Source organism: Vicia villosa, unplaced genomic scaffold, assembly GCF_029867415.1.
Source record: "Vicia villosa cultivar HV-30 ecotype Madison, WI unplaced genomic scaffold, Vvil1.0 ctg.001104F_1_1, whole genome shotgun sequence".
Taxonomy (NCBI): domain Eukaryota; kingdom Viridiplantae; phylum Streptophyta; class Magnoliopsida; order Fabales; family Fabaceae; genus Vicia; species Vicia villosa.
Window position 1 is genome coordinate 95,940 of NW_026705481.1, and position 19,862 is coordinate 115,801.

The window sequence follows — 19,862 nt, forward strand, 5'->3', positions numbered from 1 at the left end:
AGATCAAGCTTCTTACAGTAGGTGACAAGAGATTGAAGCTAACTATTTGAGACACTGGTAATATCTATATTCAAACCTTATGCTTCTTGTTCATGAAAATAGTGCTTTGTTCAGTTACTGCCACAAATCTGATGGTGTTATCCTTAGAGAGTATTTCTGTTGAATCATTTGCAAATCGACCTAAATGACTTCTAAGTGGATTATGTGTCTGATACTTTGGTGATTTGATGTTCGTTTTTTTAATTTTTTGGTTGTATTTTTTTATGATTTTATTTATGCATATGCTGAATGGTTTGTAGATTTTTATGAGTACTGTTATCTGTAAGTGTTTTTTAGTTGAATGATGCGGTTGAGCTACCGGCTTCATTTTTTTAGTTGTACATTTATTGATTTTTATGAAAATGCATATGGCTGTAAACTGTTACTATCAGTGAGAACAATGACATCATGCTGGAGTGGAGTACATAATTGCAAAAAATTGTCTTCTTTTTAGGCTTTTTTTCTGGGTTTTTTAGTACATGTTTTCATTGTAGTACAGGCAGTAAGTCACCTTCATAGTGTTTTGATTTTGTTTTCAAGGCATGACCCTCTCTACTATCAAGATTTCCTCATGGCCCTCCTACCATTTTGGTACTATATTTTGCACTTGTTAACTAGATTATATTTGATTTCATTGGTTTTTTCTTACACATCTGTCTTTATGTCCTTTAATTGAAGTCTATTTAGACAACTTGTTGAAAGAGGAAAAACATTACATAAGCATCACTTTTTATCTCTGGTAATTTGCATTGTTGTCCTTTCTTATTTGGTGATTGATCTTCGTGTCCAAATCAATAATCACTGTTCTTTTCATTGAATGTTTGTGTTTCGTTATGCTTTATTGACATTTATTATTTGGAGTTTAGCATTTATAGAACATGTTTACGCATTAAATTGATAAGTGCTCCCTAAATTTGTAACATGTTCAATGCGTTGAAGCGGCTGAGTCTCTTGGGGCGGACAGGGAGCATCTTACTGCCATGGTTACCTCTGCCGTGAATGTTAGATCGGCTCGTGATATCATGACATTAACTTCTGCTGCTACAACAGGTATATTTGATTGTGGTTTATGATAATGCAGATTTTTGTCTACATTTATGCTAATGTTTTTGTTTTTTTGTTATGCTAATGTTTTTGTTTTTTTGTTGGTTTTGTTTCGTAGCATTGCGAGGGGCTGCGATGTTGAAAGCGAGGGCTTTAAAGGAAGTTTCAAATATTGCAGCAGTGATTCCGGTGGAGCAAAATTTGGGGGTTCAGGTGGTGGTAATGGAGGTTCAAGTGCACATGAAAAGGTATATTTTTCGTAAACGTGTTTGGTTTCACCATGACCAATTTTTGATTTAATTGATTCTTAAATTGATTTTAAAAGCTACAATCTTATGATGTTTGAAAAGTGATTGATTGTGTTCTTTTCTCTGCTTTTGATTGTAGAGAGTAATCAATAATCAATCACTTAATTATTTGAGCATCAATTAGTGTTAATCATGAGTGTTAATGTTATTAATATAAAAAGGTGAATGTATCGTCTTATGATAATTCTTTTGGTGAAGGTTACTCTAAAAATGAAGAGTAGGCACGTTGCTGGGACCATAACCAAAAAGAAAAAGAGTGAGTTCTTATAACTTTTTTTTGTCTTTCTTTATATTTTTTTTGTCTTTCTTTATATATATATATATATATATATATATATATATATATATATATATATATATATATATATTGAGTTTCTTGACTTTGGTATTGTCTGTTAATGTTAATTGGTGTTATTATTTATTGTCAGCAAATGTGATTTTGGTGTTGTCTACTGAAGCTACAACTCATCTCCTTGTGGATTGCATATTGGTATATCAAGTGTGGGAAAAGACTTATAAATGGTTAGATATTTTTGTATGTTTTCACTTTTGTTGTTGTAATAATCACTACTAAAAATAAGACATTTGGTTTATAGATTTTGTACACTTGTGTATCTTAGATTAATACTTTTTGTATATTTTGATGTATATATATCTTAGCTATTTGGTGCAATTAAATGTAATATGTGCTGTGGGAAAAATATGCAAAATAGTGACTTGGTCTGTGTGGTATTTAAATAAATCTTATATGGAAAAATTAGGTACAAAATAAATTACAGGTTAAAATAGGAAAATCAGCCAGTATATACTTTAAAGCAGTAAACAAATTACATCGGGTATTATTTAAATCGATGTAAAAGCAGGTCTATTACATCGGGCAAAGCTGAAAATTGATGTAAAAACAATCTATTACATCGGGTGTAGACGAAAACCGATGTAAAATATGGAGCATATTTTTTTAATAAAAAATTGCATTATTTTTCACATCAGTTTTCTAATTCAACAGATGTGGTATGTTAATTTCTCACATCGGGCCTTGAACCGATGTAAAATGTCCCAGACTTATTACATCGCGTGGCTTTACATCGGGCCCAGGACCGATGTAAAAAGTCTTTTTCACCCGATGTAAAAAGTAATTTTTGCACTAGTGACACTATGAATACATTTTCATTAAACTCTATTACTATTTTAAATGAATAATAATTTTAGACTAAAAAAAAGTGAAGATGAGAGGCGACTTTTTATGTGGCAGAAAGAGTATAAGAAAAATTTAATGGAATATTAATTATTATTTTGTCATAAATAACATAATAAAGTATTGATTGTAAAAAAAAGATTAAATGAACTAATAAATAGTTAATGGTATAAATAAGAAAAAAAATAATTCAAATAAATACTACATTTTTTTAGTTTGTTATATGTATAAATAACCCAAAAAAACAACTAAAAAAAGAGAATAAATATTCATATCATCAACTTATATTTTTTATTGCTTACATTAAAAACTGAAGTGTTAACATATAAACTCAACAGTTTGTCCAAAAGACGTAGAAGTTAGAGCAGGCAAGACAAATAAACTCTAGCGCCAAGCCAAGTTTCAAGAGACAAAATGGTTAGTGAATAATTTAACATCATTGGGAATTGTAGAAAGTGCCCAAAAAGAATTTGGTCTGTCTTTTTGTGAATGTCAATTGTTGGAATTATTTAGTTTAATTTACAATACGCTATATAAAATCTTGATTTTTTTCTTTACCCACCTCCCTATGGGGGTCACCCCAGCGAAATTCCCAACTTACCCCTGCTTCGGAGATTCATCTCCGAAGTTTTTTTTTTTAGATTTTTTTAGATTTCGGAAATGCATCTCCGAAAACACCAAAAAATTGATGTTTTCGGAGATGCATTTCCGAAATGCATCAAAATTCATTTATTTTTTACAATCAGGTAAGAAAATCATTATAGGACAAAAATTGTAATCAACCTGATTTGAAATTTCGAAGTGCCTTTTCTTTCTCCCCCACCACTCTCAGACGGTTACCTTCTAAGAAATGTGGTAACACTTTCCTACTTAAAAACCTACGTAACAAAAATTGGGAAGCTCCACAGCCACGCGCTAATTCCATTTTGTTACTTACATTACGTAGTACGTATTTTTATTAAAAGAATAAAAAAACCTTTTGAAATTTCGAAGTTCCCTTTTCCTTCTCTCCACCACTCTCAGACAGTTAACTTCTAAACACTTTCCTATTTAAAAGCTTCTCACCCATTTTTCTTTCAAAATATCCCAAATCATTTTCGATCCTAAGTCTTCTTCTTTGCTTTAACGTTTTCTATCTCTTGTTACTGCTTTCATCACAATGTCTCGCCGCGGTGGAGGAAATCATCCCGAAAATCGCCGGAGTCAACCATCTCCTGCACATTCTCAACAATCATCCGTCAATGCTGCAGGATCAGGCCGTGGTGGTGGTGGCCATGGCTCTCGCGGTGGACGTACCTCCGGTTCTTCTTCCTCCGGACATCCACCTCCTCCGTCATATGCTCCGGCCCCGGTTACCTCTCCTCCGTCTGTTGTTGCAGCTCCGGTTGTTCGTCCATCTGTTTCAGCGCCGTTTGTTCCATCTGTCGCAGCGCCGATTGCTTCCTTGAGTTCGGCTCTGATCTCCATCGAGAGCCTGACTGCCGAAGTTAAACAGAAGGCTACTCTAGAGTCGGCTCCGTCGTCTCAGAAGGCGGTTAGGTTCCCTAACCGACCTGGTTACGGTCAATAGGGAAGGAAAATTTAAGTTCGTGCTAATCATTTTCAGTTGCGAGTGGCTGATAAGGATCTACACCAATATGATGTAAGTATAGTTTGCTCATAAGTTTTTTGTTGTTGTTTATTATGTTGGTAAGTTACAATGTGGTATGGATTTCTAGAGGATCAGGACTTTCTAACCTGTTGCAGCGTCTCCTCCATCGTCTTCATCCCATTAAATAAAGCGAATCGTTCTTGTTTGTTATTTTTCTTCTGTCCAGACCTTTTTTCGGAAGTGCATTTCCGAATTCCTCCAAGGGGGTGAATTCGGAGATGAACTTCCGAAAACACCACATTTTCTGAAAAAATAACTTTATTTCGGAGATGCATCTCCGAAATCAATATTTTATATTAAAAAAAACACTTTTTCGGAGATACATTTCTGAAAACACCTTTTTTTCAAAAAAAGTACGTTTTCGGAAATGAACTTCCGAAAATAGGGGTATTGTGGTAGATTCACCAGAGGTGGCCAAGAAGGTTAGGAGGTGGGTGAAGAAATTTTCAAAATCTTTAATGTGAAAATGTTAGAATGATTCATTACTCATGGAGAAAGAGAGAGATATTCTCCAATGCTATGCAAGTTTTACTTGTTTTATATTTTATCATGAACATAGTTTAATCATACCCATGCATAGTGTAGCATCATACATCTACATACTTTTTTCTAATATGCTCCCACAAGTGGTTTGAGCAAAACCACTTTGAACTTGCTAGTATTTTGGAGAGTGCATCAGCTAGTTGTGCATGAGCTTGTACATGTTAAATATGTAGATGTTCAGCCATTACATTTTTCCGAACAAAATGTATATCGAGTTCAATATGCTTTGTTCTTGCATGAAGAATTGGGTTATGAGAGAGCAACACTGCACTGAGATTATCACCCAGTAGAGTTGGCACGACATACTCGACGTGTAGCTCAAAAAGCAAAGATTCAAGCCAAAGTAACTATGCAGTGGTGTATGCCAAAGCCCAGTATTCAACTTTTGTGCTTGATCATGCAACATACTTGTTTCTTCGAGCTCTAGTCCACCATGTTAGGGCCAAAGAAAACACATGATCCCAAGGTTAAGCAGCAATCATCAAGGTCACTTGCCCAATCTGAGTCACTATATGCACGCAGAGAGAATTTTGGAAGATGTGTGGTTGGTCCAAGTAATAATCCATGCGTTGCCGTGCCACATAAGTAACGAAAGATACACTTGACTGCAAACCAATGGGGTTCAAGTGGCATGGACATGAATTGACAAGTTTTATTAACTGAGAAATCTATGTCAGGTCGTGTGAGAGTTAAGTATAGTAAAGCTCCAACAGTGGAATGATAAATAAGAGGATCTAGTATTACGTTTATGCCATGTTTACTCAACTTAAATTGATTTAACATTGGAGTAACTACACCCTTTGCCTCAACCATATTAACATTTGATAGTAGGTATTTGATGCATTTAGTTTGTGTCAGTACAAGTGTGCCATTGGCTTGATGATGTACTTCAATACCAAGGAAGTATTGTGGGACACCCAAATTGTTGAGTGCAAACTTAGAATGGAGATTGTCTATGAGCTTATGGATTACTTTGGATGAGGAGCCTGTTATAAGAATATCGTCCTCAAAGACTAATGCATACAAAGTGAAATTATGGTGATTATAGGAAAAGAGAGAATGGTCACATTTACTAGATAGAAATCCAAAATGAACTAATGCCTGATGTAGCTTTTCATACCATGCACATGGGGCTTTCTTGAGCAATATTCAACCTTCATGGCTTCAAACCAATGAGCTTGGGATAATGCTTGTTTGACTATACTTGGTTCAGTGTGAGTTAGGAAAACCACAGGTTTAGAATGACCTGTTTGGGCACACGTAAGCATTGAATGATCATTATGCACAAGAGGTGCTTGAGTGGCTTGAGTATGAAATGAGGGAGACAATGAGTTTGTTGAACCAGACATGATGAAAGAGGGTTGCTTTAACTCAGAGGACCGAGGATATGAGACCTAGTGAGGTAAGTCAGTGAGGGATACGAGAGAGGATGAACTGATGACTTCATTGTCATGTAGCTGATGGGAATTGTAGGATGACATATCAGTTTCTGATACATGAGTATAGTTACTTGTTGAGGAATATTGTGTGGATAAATGGTTTATTTCTATGTCAAATGTAGAGTTTATGTCATGTAATGCTATAATAGTAATAGGTGTTGTAGGAACATTGAGGGAATCGGGAAGATATGAGGTATGAGGATTGGTGTTGGTCATAATTGAGGTTTTGAGAAGATTAGTAGGAAATATAACTTGTTGAATTTGTGATGTAGAACTTGAGTGATCACTGATTGGAAGCCGATTTTGAAAGGAAAGCCAGATTCATTAAACACTACATCCTTGGAGATGAAGATTCTTCCCTCCATATTCATACACTTGTGATCTTTATGTGTTGGAGAAATCCCTATGCAGACACACCTAGTGCTCCTGAATTCAAATTTATGCTTGTTGTAATGCCTTAAGTGTGGAAAGTATGCACACCCAAAGATTTTCAATGAATGATAGTTTGGTTGCTTGTTGTAAACAACTAATAATGGAGACACATACTCAGGGAGACTACTTGTAGGTAGCATGTTGAGTAAGTAAAGTGCAGTAGTAAAGTAGTGATCCCAAAATGTGATGGGTAATAAAGCATGATCAAGAAGAGTTAGGCCCATTTCAACTATCTGACTGTACTTCCTCTCAACTGTTCCATGTTGTTATGTGTGGGGACATGTTAGCCTATGCATGATGCCTTGTTCCCGAAGTAGCTTGGTGAAGGACTTGAACTCTCCTCCAAAGTCAGATTGTATGACCTTGATATTGGCTTAAAATTATGTCTTAACATAGCTTTGAAACAGGTGGAAGGCATGAAGTGAATCACTTTTCTAATTTAGAAAATAAATCCAAGTATACCTGGATAATGCATCTACAAACACAATATAATAGTTGTAACCACCACTTGATAGTGAGGGTCCCCATAGATTAGTATGGACCAACTCAAACAAATTTGTGTAATTAGTATTAGACAAGTGAGCAAATATCTTGTGGGGTTTCCCAACAAATCATGAATTATAAAAATCAAAGACATTTTTATTGCTTATAGGAATGTTACACAACTAAGATATGCTCTTTAGAGCTCTAGGGTTGGCATGTCCTAATCTAACATGTCACATGGACCAAATAATGGGATAAACAAGAGTGTTTACAAACAGGACTTTATTGCAAACATAAAAGATAAATTAGTATCGACTATTAGGCCTGAATTTTGTGATTTGTGACTCAAGTAATTTCTTGGAGGTTCCATAGTTAGGATGGTTAAGCAGTACAAGCCACATATATGACACATGTAGCAAGTTTGGAAACAAACATTAAGTTCCTAGTAATATATGACACATGTAGTATATATGTTAGATACAAATTATAGTTTTGCATAAGATTAGAGAAAATTTGAGAATGACCAACTATTTTGACCTCTAGACTATGTCCATTACCAATTACCACATTGTTAAGCCATGCACAAGAATGAACATGTTATAAATTCCTACTAATAGATTTTATGTGTTGAGTGGCACCTGAGTCTGTAATTCATTCCGTGACTTAAGATCCTAAAGAATAGCCAATGAATTTTAATGAGCTAGGTAGGTTATTCCTTGCGAAGCAGGTGTTTCTTGTGTCTTGGAGTTTTGAGTACCAGATGAATCATTGCATGCTAATCCTTGAGGTTGAGATTTATGATAAGCAGGTTCAAAACTCTCATTAAACCCGTGCCGACATTCAAGAACATAGTGGCCATACATGTTACATAATTGACATGTAGGCTTGTTGCTTGTAGTGTAAGTTTGCCTACCCCGACCTCTGCCATGTGTGCTCCTACCTCTTCCACGATAAAAGTGATGACCATTAGCATTTGGTGCAACATGTTTGGTAACTTCTGAGTTAAGCAATCCATGAGCTACATTTACAGTGTTTCTGAGGGAGGCTAACTCTTGCCTATACTTGTCAATCAAAGCTTCTTGGACATATAGAAGGGCTTCAACATCATAGATATCCATTGGCTCCCCTTTGCTATAGATCATCATAATGAAGAGATTGTATTCCTTTGGTAGCCTTTGAAGGATTGCATCTATCTGACCCCTCTCTGAGATGGGATCTCTAATGGCAAGCAAGGAATCTGCAATGGCACGAATTCTCAGAACATATTCAGAAATATTCTCGGTACCTTTCTTGTTGGTTTTCAGTTCAGATCAAAGTTGGTGCACTCAAGCTTTCATCTAGGAATTGAATTGTTTATGCATCTTGTCCTAGATCTCATATGTATGTTTGCAAGATAAAAGACGAGGTAGAACAACTTCAAAAATTGTCGAGAGCAACCATGTGAGTAGAGCATGATCTTGCACAATCCAGGTTTCATAGTTTTAATAGATGATGTTGGCAACTTGATCATGCTCAGTCTTGAACATAGGTGGGATTTGTGGATACATAACCACTTTGTGAAGCGTATATGAGAGAATTACTCCCTCAACTTGTTGATTCCAAAGCAAGACTGGGCATTCTGTAGGTGTTTGAACAAGATCCGCCTTTAATGTTTCTCTAAAACTCACAATGTAACTTGAATCTGGTTGTGCAGAAAGGAGTAGCTTTTTTGAAACTTGAGATTTGATGATGGTAGCACGAGCCCAAGATAAGTCACAACTTCTCTAAAGTGAACTCGACTAGAGAGAGAGAGAGAGAGAGAGAGAGAGAGAGAGAGAGAGAGAGAGAGAGAGAGAGAGAGAGAGAGAGAGAGAGAGAGAGAGAGAGAGAGAGAGAGAGAGAGAGAGAGAGAGAGAGAGAGAGAGAGAGAGAGAGAGAGAGAGAGAGAGAGAGAGATTCACCAATGCTATGTACGTTTTGCCTGCTTTGTATTTCATTGAGTTAGCCTTCATTACAAAAGCAATCAATCTTATATACACTATGAGACTTTATTTTTTAGATAATTTTTTTGTTTTTTCGTTAACTTTTTCTATTTAGTATTCTCTCTATCTCATAAAAGTGTCGTATTCGCATATTTTTTTTCAAAATAGTTATCTATATTAATTTTATAATTAAAATAAAAAATCTAATATTTTTTTAAGGTAATTTTTTTTATAAGAGGGAAGTTTTAAAAAAAAAATAAACTTTGTGTCATTTGTATAGTTGAACAGCCACTTGTTTTTTAAAAATAAAATTTGTCTTAACTCACAGGACTTGATTGAATAGAATCAATCTGATAAGTATGCTGTCTAAGCACTTAGCATAAAACATAAGACAATAAAAATAATTACACCAAACGTACATAAAGACATCTAGAATAGTACAATCATGGGAGTAAGTGTACACTTTACTGAAAAACACATTGTGTTGTGTTTTAGAACATGAACTCGAGAAAATTAAATAACATAAAATCACATAAAATAATGGTTTAACCTCAATTAGTGAAACCAAAACGTTGAACAATGTCTTCTTTTGCGAATCTCCATATCTTTAGTATATTTGTATTAAAAAAAAAAGCACCAGTATACTCTAATATAATAGTGTCTCACATTCCCTAAACTCATAGCAGACAGAACGTAGAGTATGAGATTTGAGACAGTGTATATTATTATTCTGTTACTGAATTATATATATGCACTGAGAGTTAAAGTGTTGAGTTCAGAGAATCATAAACATCTAGAATTTCAATATGGAAGATAATAGTATCAATATGTCAGGCTTTTGCATGAGATCTGGAAGTAGTACTAGCAGTGGCACGAAGTGTGGACGTTGGAATCCAACGACAGAACAAGTTAAACATCTGACTCAACTTTTTAGAGCAGGGCTCAGAACTCCAAGCACTGATCAAATTCAAAAGATATCAAATCAACTCAGTTTTTATGGTAAGGTTGAGAGCAAGAACGTGTTCTATTGGTTTCAAAATCATAAGGCTAGAGAAAGACAAAAACGTCGAAAGGTTTCTTTTGATGATGACAACATTGAGAAGGATGTTATTGTTCATCATAGAGACAACTCCATGCATGCTTCTACACAACGTAAGTACTTATAGTTTATGTCAAAAACATTATGATGACCCAATATATGTTTAGCTAAGAGATAAAAAGATGATATATACTCTTTTTCTTATATGTTGCAGAACTTGTTGAGATGTACTCAGAGCCTAATAGGGTGATTGAGACTCTTGAGCTTTTTCCATTGAACTCCTTTGGTGAATCAGAATCAGAGAAGTTGAGTATGCATGTAAATGAAAGCATGGAAAGTTCAATATTTGCATACACATGTACAATGGGTGAGCAAATGGAGCATGAGCATCCACCATTAGACTTGCGGTTGAGCTTTGTGTAAAACAGTTACAATCTTCTGTAACATGGAAGTAGCTTTAACAGTAATGTTTAATTATCTAGTGATTAATTTTACATTACATGCCTCTTCAACTTGGTAGTATGTGATATACTCTGTTGGAGTGTAGTTGGATATTGATTATAAAGATGACTTGGGATTCTATAATTCAATTTCTTTCATGAGATGTCTCACATTGGAATGCTTAGTTGAAGATTATTTTAGTACTTTACTAATCTACATTACAAATAAGTCCTACCTCGGGTTTACGAATTAGTCATACTTCACATGTTAGGAAGCTAGCAAACCATATGCAAGAGAAAAACAACTGTGAATTATAATCTCATTAAAACCCCCTAAGGGTTGGCCTAGCGGTGGAGGATTGGGTCTTGAGAGTGTGCTCCTCTCAAGGTCCTGAGTTCGATTCCTGTTAGGTGCTATCAATTCTTGTGTGGGTCAGTCCATACAAAATGTGCTCTGCAAATGGAGACCTAGGTATCATCTGCCAATCATCTGGAATATAACGAGATGCGGTCGAAGGGGATAACCTCATGGTAATCACGGAAGGGCCTCTAGTTGATGTTATCGTGAACACTACGATCGAGGTATACCCAATATGGCCTTACTTTCTGATTCTTCCTTTTGAGGACGTATCGTGCAGTCCTAGGCATGTCGTCGGTGTACAACAGATCATGATCGTAGCCATGAATGCGGTGGAAGTAAGATATGATCCAACTTTGAGAAAAAGATGAAAATATATTAGTACAACTTCACAAATAATAGATTAAATGTGATATAATTAAAAATAAATGTACTATGATAATTAAAAATATATTAGTACAACTTCACAAATAATAGATTAAATGTGATATAATTAAAAATAAATGTACTATGAGGAGTGCGCACGAGCCAATCAACTGTCTGATCCTCCAGTTGCATGCTTCATTCAGCTTCTGGTATAGATATACCAGAATGGCGGCCCCCCAGTTTCACTCATGAACTGTACTTAAATCCATAAAGTACCGAAGGTATGTCACGTCCACGTAGGTTACACTTTTGTCCACAAAGAGAGACGTGCCAACCAAGAACATGAACCAACAACGCAGAGGACAACTGCAGTTGTACTCAACAAAAACCGCATCCTCCTTACCCTCGGCCCCAACTGCCACTACCAAATGATGCTCATAAACACTTTGCGATCCTAAAGTTGCCCATGGATGTGAATTGATAAACGCTTTTGAATTCCAAAGCTCAATCTCCATAATTTTTTACATCTAATTTTGGTTTGTTTTATCTTAACTGCATCCGAATTTTAAGAGTCAGAATTGATAATTAGTTTTGTAATTTTGTAAGGGTGAATGAGTAACTTATGGAGTGTAATGAGTACGGGTGTACATGGGTTGGGTCAACCCACAAAATCCGGTGAAACCCACCTAAAAAATTCCACAAAAGTGGGTTGGGTCGGGTAATTGGGTGGATATGGGGTTTCAAAACTAAAAAACCCATTAAAAAAATTGAGTTTCGGGTAAAACCCAACCCAAACCCAAAAGACCCATTGACCCACTAATCAAATATTTATTATTACAATTTTAATAATTTTGATGAATATTAACTTAGAAATTGTAATTTTAGTCTCTAAACATTTACTATTTTAGTGAACCATGACTTTAACTAATTTTAAATGTTTCACTTTTTGGTTATTTTAATTCTAATACAATTTTATGTCATGCAACTTTAATTTGTTGTTAGTATTTTATGATAATTTTTATTAGTTAATATTATCATTTGTTATTATATAATGCTAAACTATAGTAAAAATAGATTATCTAATTTTTTTAAGAAGATATAAATTTTGAGTAATTTTTATGAAAAAAAATATGATGTCTCATCATTTAATGTTAACAAGCAAAGAAATTATTTGGACAACCCACTACCCAACTTAACCCAACCCAAAAATTAGTGGGTTTGCCCAAACCGACCCATTGATGTAACGGGTGCTTAATTTACCTCACCCAAACCGGTGTGTCTAATATGGATTGGGTCTTGGGTTTGGCCAAACCCAATCCAAACCGGCCCATGTACACCCCTAGTAATGAGTATACCCTAAAATAATCTGTTTTCTATTCATAGGTCTAATATCATTTGGGCTAATCGATTGGGCTGTAGACATCGTTTAGCGAGTAAAGCCCAAAAGGAAAACCGACGGAGTTGTAGTTTCAGTTGAGAGGGTTTAGGTGAGATCGGAATCAGGAAGAACAAAAAACAAAGAAAAATTTCAATTATTCATTCCTCGATTGAATCATAACAAAAACTAGGGTTTGAAGCACCGAAAAATCACTACTACAACAACAATGGATGTGATAAAAACGCAACAAATTTCATGGAGAGCCATAGAAAAAGTCGTAGTTCACCCTCTAGTCTTGCTCAGCATAGTCGATAACTACAACAGAGTCGCCAAAGACACTCGCAAACGCGTCGTCGGCGTCTTGCTCGGTTCCTCTTTCAAAGGCACCGTTGATATCACCAACAGCTACGCCGGTGAGTTTTTCAATTTCAATTTCAATTTCAGTTTTCAATTGTTAATGGATTCTCAATTGTTTTCTTTCAACAGTGCCTTTTGAAGAAGATGATAAGGATCCTAGCATTTGGTTTCTCGATCATAATTATCATGAATCAATGTTCTCCATGTTTAAGAGAATCAATGGTATACAAGATTTTTGTTGCTTCAACTATTTCCCTTTTTTGTTGCTAATTTTTTATTGTAGTTAAATTTAAATGTTCACAATAGGGATTATTGAATTTTTTCTATTTTTTTGCAGCTAAGGAGCATGTTGTAGGGTGGTATAGTACTGGACCGAAATTGCGAGAAAATGACCTTGACATTCATGGTTTATTCAATGAGTATGTTTTCTTAGCCCTAAATTGTATTTATTTTTTTGTGTTTATTGCTGCAATTAGGAGCTTATGTTTCAGTGTATTTCTCGTTTTTTATAGCTATGACTCTATGAGTAGTATAGTTTTATCGAGTGAGGTCCCTCTGCTGTAACATAGTATTGGGAATAAATTATGAGTGGTAAAGTCCCACATGGATTAGAAAGGGAGGGAATGTTGGATATATAAGAGAGGTGACCCATATTCTCATTGCCTTAAGTGTTTGAGTGGATATGTGGTGTCTAAGTCTCTTGGATCTGAATGTTTAGCCCACTGACACTTCTGGTGCTCCCTATATCAGAGTCATGACTAGTGATGTGGGTGAATCACATTTTAGAGGAGATTATTAGATTCAAGTGTGAGTGATTAAGTCATGACTAGCGACCTATGAAGCACGGACACCTCTAGGAGTAGGTGTGTCGCGGTGTCCGACACGCGTCGGTGTCCGACACTTGTATGACACTCGTACGACACGTGTCGGAAAAGTCAAATAAGTGTCGGAAAAGTCAGACAAGTGTCTCATAAAAAATGGTTCTTTTCTTTGCTTCGACACTCTTTTAATGAGTGTCCGACACTCGTACGACACTCATACCACATATGTCCGACAACTCAGACAAATGTTTCAAACAAAAATTTATCTTTTTACTTTGCCTCAACACACATTTATATATATTTTTGGACAGATCTCACACACATCTAAAAAGGGTTAAACATGTATTGAAACAATGTTATCAATAAAGAATTAAAGACATTAATTTTGATCAATATATGGATAAATGAAACTCAAATATTAACTTATATGTAGCGGTGTCGGTGTCCTATGTTTTCAACATTATCGGTGTCGGAGTGTCCGTGTCGTGTCGTGTCCCGGTGTCCGTGTCGGAGTCTGTGCTTCATAGCTAGCGACGTAGGTGAATCACACTTGTAAGGAGATTATTAGATTCAAATGTGAGCAGTTAAGTCTCACATCGAATAGAAGTGGAGGAAATGTTGGATATATAAGATAAATGACTCATAATCACATTGCCTTAAGGTTTTGGGTGGATATGTCGTTGTGTGACTTAACCACTCACACTTGAATCCAACATATAGTTATATTCAAATGAGTAATTATGACCATGTACGCGACATTTTCTTTTAAACTAAGTTAATATTGGTTGTGAACAAGATAGAACAAAAAGTTATAGATGTTATTTGTATAATTTTTATCAATGTTCATATCAATTTATGGATTGTTGCAGCTATGTTCCAAATCCTGTTTTGGTTATAATTGATGTTGAACCTAAGGAGCTGGGAATTCCTACTAAAGCTTACTATGCTGTTGAAGAGGTTAAAGAGGTTGGACTGAAATACCCTTTTATCTTTCTTGAAAATATGTACTACTGGTTTTATTAATATATTGTGTCTTGTTAGTATGGCAACCATTCTGGTTTATATGGTGGAAGGAGTTAAGGTTTGTTTAAAACTTAATCTTTAGATGTAGGAACTGATTCATGATATGTTTTGAATGTAGAATGCCACTCAGAAAAGCCAAAAGGTCTTTGTGCATGTGCAATCAGAAATTGCTGCTCATGAAGTTGAGGAAATAGGTATGTCATGGAATGGAATGCAGAGCTGCTGCATGTTCTTTTTGCTTTCGTTTGTATATTTTTATTTTTTTTTAATTAATGCTGAGTTTCTTTGAATCCATCCACCCGGTTCTCTTTAAACAATTTATCCTATAAGTTTATATTCTTATTTTCTTTGTGCAGGAGTTGAGCACTTGCTTAGAGATGTGAAGGATACAACCATTAGCACCCTTGCAACTGAGGTGCCTTTTGTTCACACTTTGTTATACATTGATTCATTTCTAGTTGGGTTTGGTTTTGTTGTCCAGCTCCGCCTCTAATGGTGTCTTTTTAGACAAGTATTTTAAACGGTTCTTTTTTGATGCGAGGATAAATATCGACAGTGTTTGTTTATCATGTAGGTAAGTGCAAAGCTCACAGCCTTGAAGGGTTTGGATGCAAGACTCAAAGAGATAAGAAGTTACCTTGACCTTGTCATTGATGGAAAGCTTCCCTTAAACCATGAGATCCTGTACCATTTGCAGGTTGGTTTCCATAAATGTTATAACCGCTGAATCTCTGGCTGTTTCGAATATTCCAGGAATTTAGTTTGATGAATGATTTTTGCCTATCGACTCACTTAGTTTAATTCAAAACTGGATTTTAAATCAGTCACCTGACTTTAGCGATTACAAAAAAATCACTTGAAATGATCAGATTTTAGCTTTCTACAGTATTTTCTGGTGGGTTTATTCCGTTGATGTGGTTGACATGTCGTGTTTTATTTTGTTAGGACGTTTTCAACCTGCTGCCAAATCTCAATGTCACTGATTTGATCAAGGCTTTTGCAGGTTAAGAATTTTAATTAATGTTAAGTATGAATGTCAGTGTTATGCAATCTCCCTTTTAGATTGTTGACCCTTTTCCTCAATGTGCAGTGAAAACAAATGATATGATGCTAGTAATATACCTATCGTCTCTCATCAGAAGTGTGATTGCACTCCACAACTTGATTAACAACAAGGTTAGATTACACTAATGAAACATGCTGCTAGTATTGCCATTGTTGTGTTCTGATTTTGAATTTATATTTTGGGGTTATTATATTGCTACAGTGACAAATTTAGAAATGTCAAATAAAAAATCAATTTAGTCCTTGTTTAGGGTTGATTTGTTTGTATCTTTAGGAATTATGATAGGATTGCATTTCTGTTTAGTTACATTATATCTCTCATGTATTTAAATAGTTGTTTTCAACATTTTCAATAACACAAGTTTTCTTAAGAAATTTCATATTCAATAAGTGTTTATCATGCCTTTTTTCTTGGGCTTCAGTTAAGTAATTTGCGTTGATTTATTTGGAATTGTTTTATATTGAATTGAAGTTCCATAATTGATAATTATCAAGTGAATAGTTTGAAATCAATCATTAATGCAATTTATGTTTCATAACATCTGAATTATCATTTTAGATGCTCAACAAAGAACATGAAAGGGAAGAAGACTCCAAATCAGAGCCTGTACCAAGTACCGCAGGAAGTTGAGATTTGAGAGGATTGTGAGACTTGGAGTTCGAAAGGCACAATACTTGGACCTAGACATCGCCTTTTTGGTATCTCTCGAGTGTTCCTGCATGGGTTAATGAAATACATGTAATATGGCAAATGATCTACTAACCCTAGGGATGTGTTATTGTTTCCGCCTGTGGTTTATTTACAATGTATTTTAATTCTATTGCTCCTCTTTTGTCTTTGATTATCTGGTAGCTTCACTCAACTGTTAAAGGGAAATTTCTAATTTTACTATTTTCACAAATGTATCACATCAAAGTTGATGTTTATTTCCATTGCTTTTGTTGATCCCTTACATCTGCAGAATCTGATAACTACAATTCCACACTAATTTAATACTATCTTAGTAGAAAAAATAACTAAATAAAACTGATTTTGGAAATCCCAATTATCACAATGATTCTTTAATCTGGTTTAAAAATCACGTTTGCACCTCATTAACAATGCGTATCACATGTAAGTTGTTGATTAACATCATTAACAATACGTATCACATGTAAGAGCTAAGCAAGGATTGAGAACACCAACAATAGCCATGAAGTGCATGTCTAATTTTAGAGATGTAGAATTGATTTTGGGTAATTTTAAGATGTTTGGTTAAGTAAAAGTAGAATTGATTCTGTCTCCAGAATTGAATTTACTTGAAACTAGAATTTGTAGTTTTTGCCTCCAGAATTAATTGTGAAAGATTTTTACACTGAAATTTATTGTTCAAGTCACTTTTACATAAATGTATCTAAACATAAATCTATTTTACTAAACTCAACTCTGATAAAATCAATTCTACCCGACTCAATTCTACTATAATCCAAACACATAAGAAGTAAACAACATCTTCTACGGTAAAAAAAAATAAAATAAAACCGTTTGCTTTTAGTACTTTTAACCACCTAATGAAAAAAAAGACAATAATGCATCAACTTTTGCATCATGAATATACAAGAGTGAAATGTTAAAACTTGAATACACTCAATCCTCCTCAGATAAAACCGATTGTTCAAAATCAGCATCCATAATAACCCCATCCAAAACATGAACCACAATCTCCCTTTTTCTAACATCCACAATTTCAGACCTAACCCTATTAACAACCACCATTCCATCAACACCTTTCGAAACATACAAACTAAACCCAGACAAAGACTCATAATTCACAACCTCCCCAAACCTCAAATCAACCGACCAAACCGTACGAGGAACAGCAGAAAAACCCAACACACGGCTCACAATAGCATAAGTATCATTAAACCTGTCTTGTTTCAAACTATCATCCACACTCAAATGCAGATCACGTTTAAAAGCTTCCTCGGACGGAACAAAAACAGTGAAAGCAAGATCTTGAGGCAACATTTCAATCATCATTTCACCAAACCTGCCCAAGTTAATATCTTGAATCGAGACTTTTCTAGATCTGGTGATTTGATAAAACCCCATTTTCTGATTACTCTTGTTTTGAGCCTCTGGAAGGTTGGAAAAAGTTACAATAACTATGAAAATGCAGCAAACGGTTACCAGAATGGTTACAAGAGCGATTGAGTGCTTCAAGATTAAACCCTTGTTCTTCATTTTGATTAAACCCAACTTCCAACTAGAGAATTTGTTGCTAAGTGTAAAACAAATTTCTCAAATTTTTGCTTAAGTCACGTTTAACAAGATCCTATTTTCGAGTTGTAAAGGTGAAGAGTTAAGCTTGAAAAGTTAATGGAAAAGAAACAGAAAGTGGTGCAATACACACTAATAGGAAAATCTTAAAATACAAGAAACTGAGTTGTTCGAAGTCAAACTGTAAAATCACATATCTCGAGATGTTAAAACATGATTATTAATTCCACTTAAGGCAACAACGATATTGAAACTCAATTTACTGCATCCTCATGATTCTCGATAGTTTAAGCTTTTATAAAAATAGTTTTTAATTTTTATCTTACTAACTTTTAATTTTTTACCGAAAATTATTTAAAATAGTTTTTGAGTTTATAACTTTTAACATGTGAATTTTTCTCCAATTTATATCCATATTATTTTAACGAAAATTTATTTTTATCTTTGATTTACTTTTCAATGTAGTACTTGTTAGAAGATGTAATTTATGATTTTATTAAGCAATTTGTGTTCAATAAGATTGTGTAACCTAGTCGAAGTAGTTATAGAGTATTTAAATGGAGTTTTATGTGTCTATTAATGAAATTTGATGACAAGGGATAAAATGGTGATTTTACTATCAAAAGTATTTTTCCAAATTCTTGAATAAAAACCTACATGCCAGCTTAAATTAAAGAAGCATAATATGAAGAAAAAAAAATATGATTAGACCACTTATGCAAAGTACTAGTTGATGTTGTGTGGAAGGATTGACGTAGATGTCTATTTCATTTTATTTATCATTTTGAGTTTACTTAATATTTCTAGATTTTGCTCTGCTATGTAACATCAAAGCGGAGTTTTCAGTTGTTTGATGTTTTTTGAGAATTTTGTTGGGTTTATTTCCTTATGATGGAACTTAGTTGCTTATTAAAAGTATGAGATATTTTGTTGAGTTGTTGATGTTTTTAATTTCCGCTGCTTATTTTTAAGTTGAAAAGAATGTTTTATGAGGAATGTGTGACACCCTATGATAATTTTAAAATAAATAATTTGCATGATCCTTTTAAATAAGAGTTTTTGGGTTTAGGGTATTATAAGCACCATTGTAATGGTCAAAAGTATAGGGCTTGCTCGCGATGCTGAGATGCCTTGTATTGTGGTGTTACGACGTTTGTGGTGGTTTTAGAGGACTTGATCACTTGAGGTGAGAGGCTCTGTAAGTAAGCGTTATGCTTATGGTGTAATTTTTTCTGTATATGTTATGATTTGTCTTTTTCTCCCATTAGGGAAGAAGTATCTATAGAGGCTCTTGGGCCTAAAAATTGATAAATCCTAAGAGGAAATAATCGCCCATACTAGGAGAGATTGTTGACTACCTATATACAGAAAGTCGTGGTACGACTCAGTATGCATAACTAGTGAAGAGATAATGCCATTGTGCATGTGTCGTCTTAAGAGGGTGAACTCTCATACTACGCAAAGGTAGCATTCAAGTGTCACCTCATGGGTCGGGAACCCTTGCATCACTCTCACAAATGTATTTAATGGACAAACATGTTTTCTCTCTCGGTGAATTAATCAATTGATGTAATAGATAATTTATATTAGCGAATGAAAATAAATTGAAAAGAAAACACTAACATGTATTTTTTTTTCTCTTTTTTTACCATTGACCTAT

At 34.6% G+C, this 19,862-nt stretch overlaps 3 protein-coding genes across 3 annotated transcripts; 2 read left to right on the forward strand and 1 right to left on the reverse strand.

Moving 5' to 3' along the window:
• Positions 1 to 9,806: 9,806 nt before the first annotated feature.
• Positions 9,807 to 10,704, forward strand: LOC131633290 (WUSCHEL-related homeobox 7-like). The gene is made up of 2 exons (XM_058904004.1): positions 9,807 to 10,247; positions 10,349 to 10,704. Exons 1-2 carry the CDS (start codon positions 9,902 to 9,904, stop codon positions 10,555 to 10,557), a joined length of 555 nt encoding a protein of 184 aa, XP_058759987.1. The 5' UTR covers positions 9,807 to 9,901; the 3' UTR covers positions 10,558 to 10,704.
• Positions 10,705 to 12,754: 2,050 nt separating this feature from the next.
• On the forward strand, positions 12,755 to 16,875 carry LOC131633275 (26S proteasome non-ATPase regulatory subunit 7 homolog A). Its single transcript, XM_058903988.1, has 10 exons — positions 12,755 to 13,089; positions 13,163 to 13,255; positions 13,371 to 13,452; positions 14,724 to 14,820; positions 14,996 to 15,071; positions 15,234 to 15,292; positions 15,452 to 15,574; positions 15,823 to 15,880; positions 15,968 to 16,053; positions 16,502 to 16,875. The coding sequence occupies exons 1-10, from the start codon at positions 12,903 to 12,905 to the stop codon at positions 16,571 to 16,573; spliced, it is 933 nt and encodes a 310-aa protein (XP_058759971.1). The 5' UTR covers positions 12,755 to 12,902; the 3' UTR covers positions 16,574 to 16,875.
• A 578-nt stretch (positions 16,876 to 17,453) lies between these two features.
• On the reverse strand, positions 17,454 to 18,313 carry LOC131633287 (uncharacterized). Its single transcript, XM_058904000.1, has one exon. The coding sequence runs from the start codon at positions 18,164 to 18,166 to the stop codon at positions 17,570 to 17,572; it is 597 nt and encodes a 198-aa protein (XP_058759983.1). The 5' UTR covers positions 18,167 to 18,313; the 3' UTR covers positions 17,454 to 17,569.
• Positions 18,314 to 19,862: the final 1,549 nt, after the last annotated feature.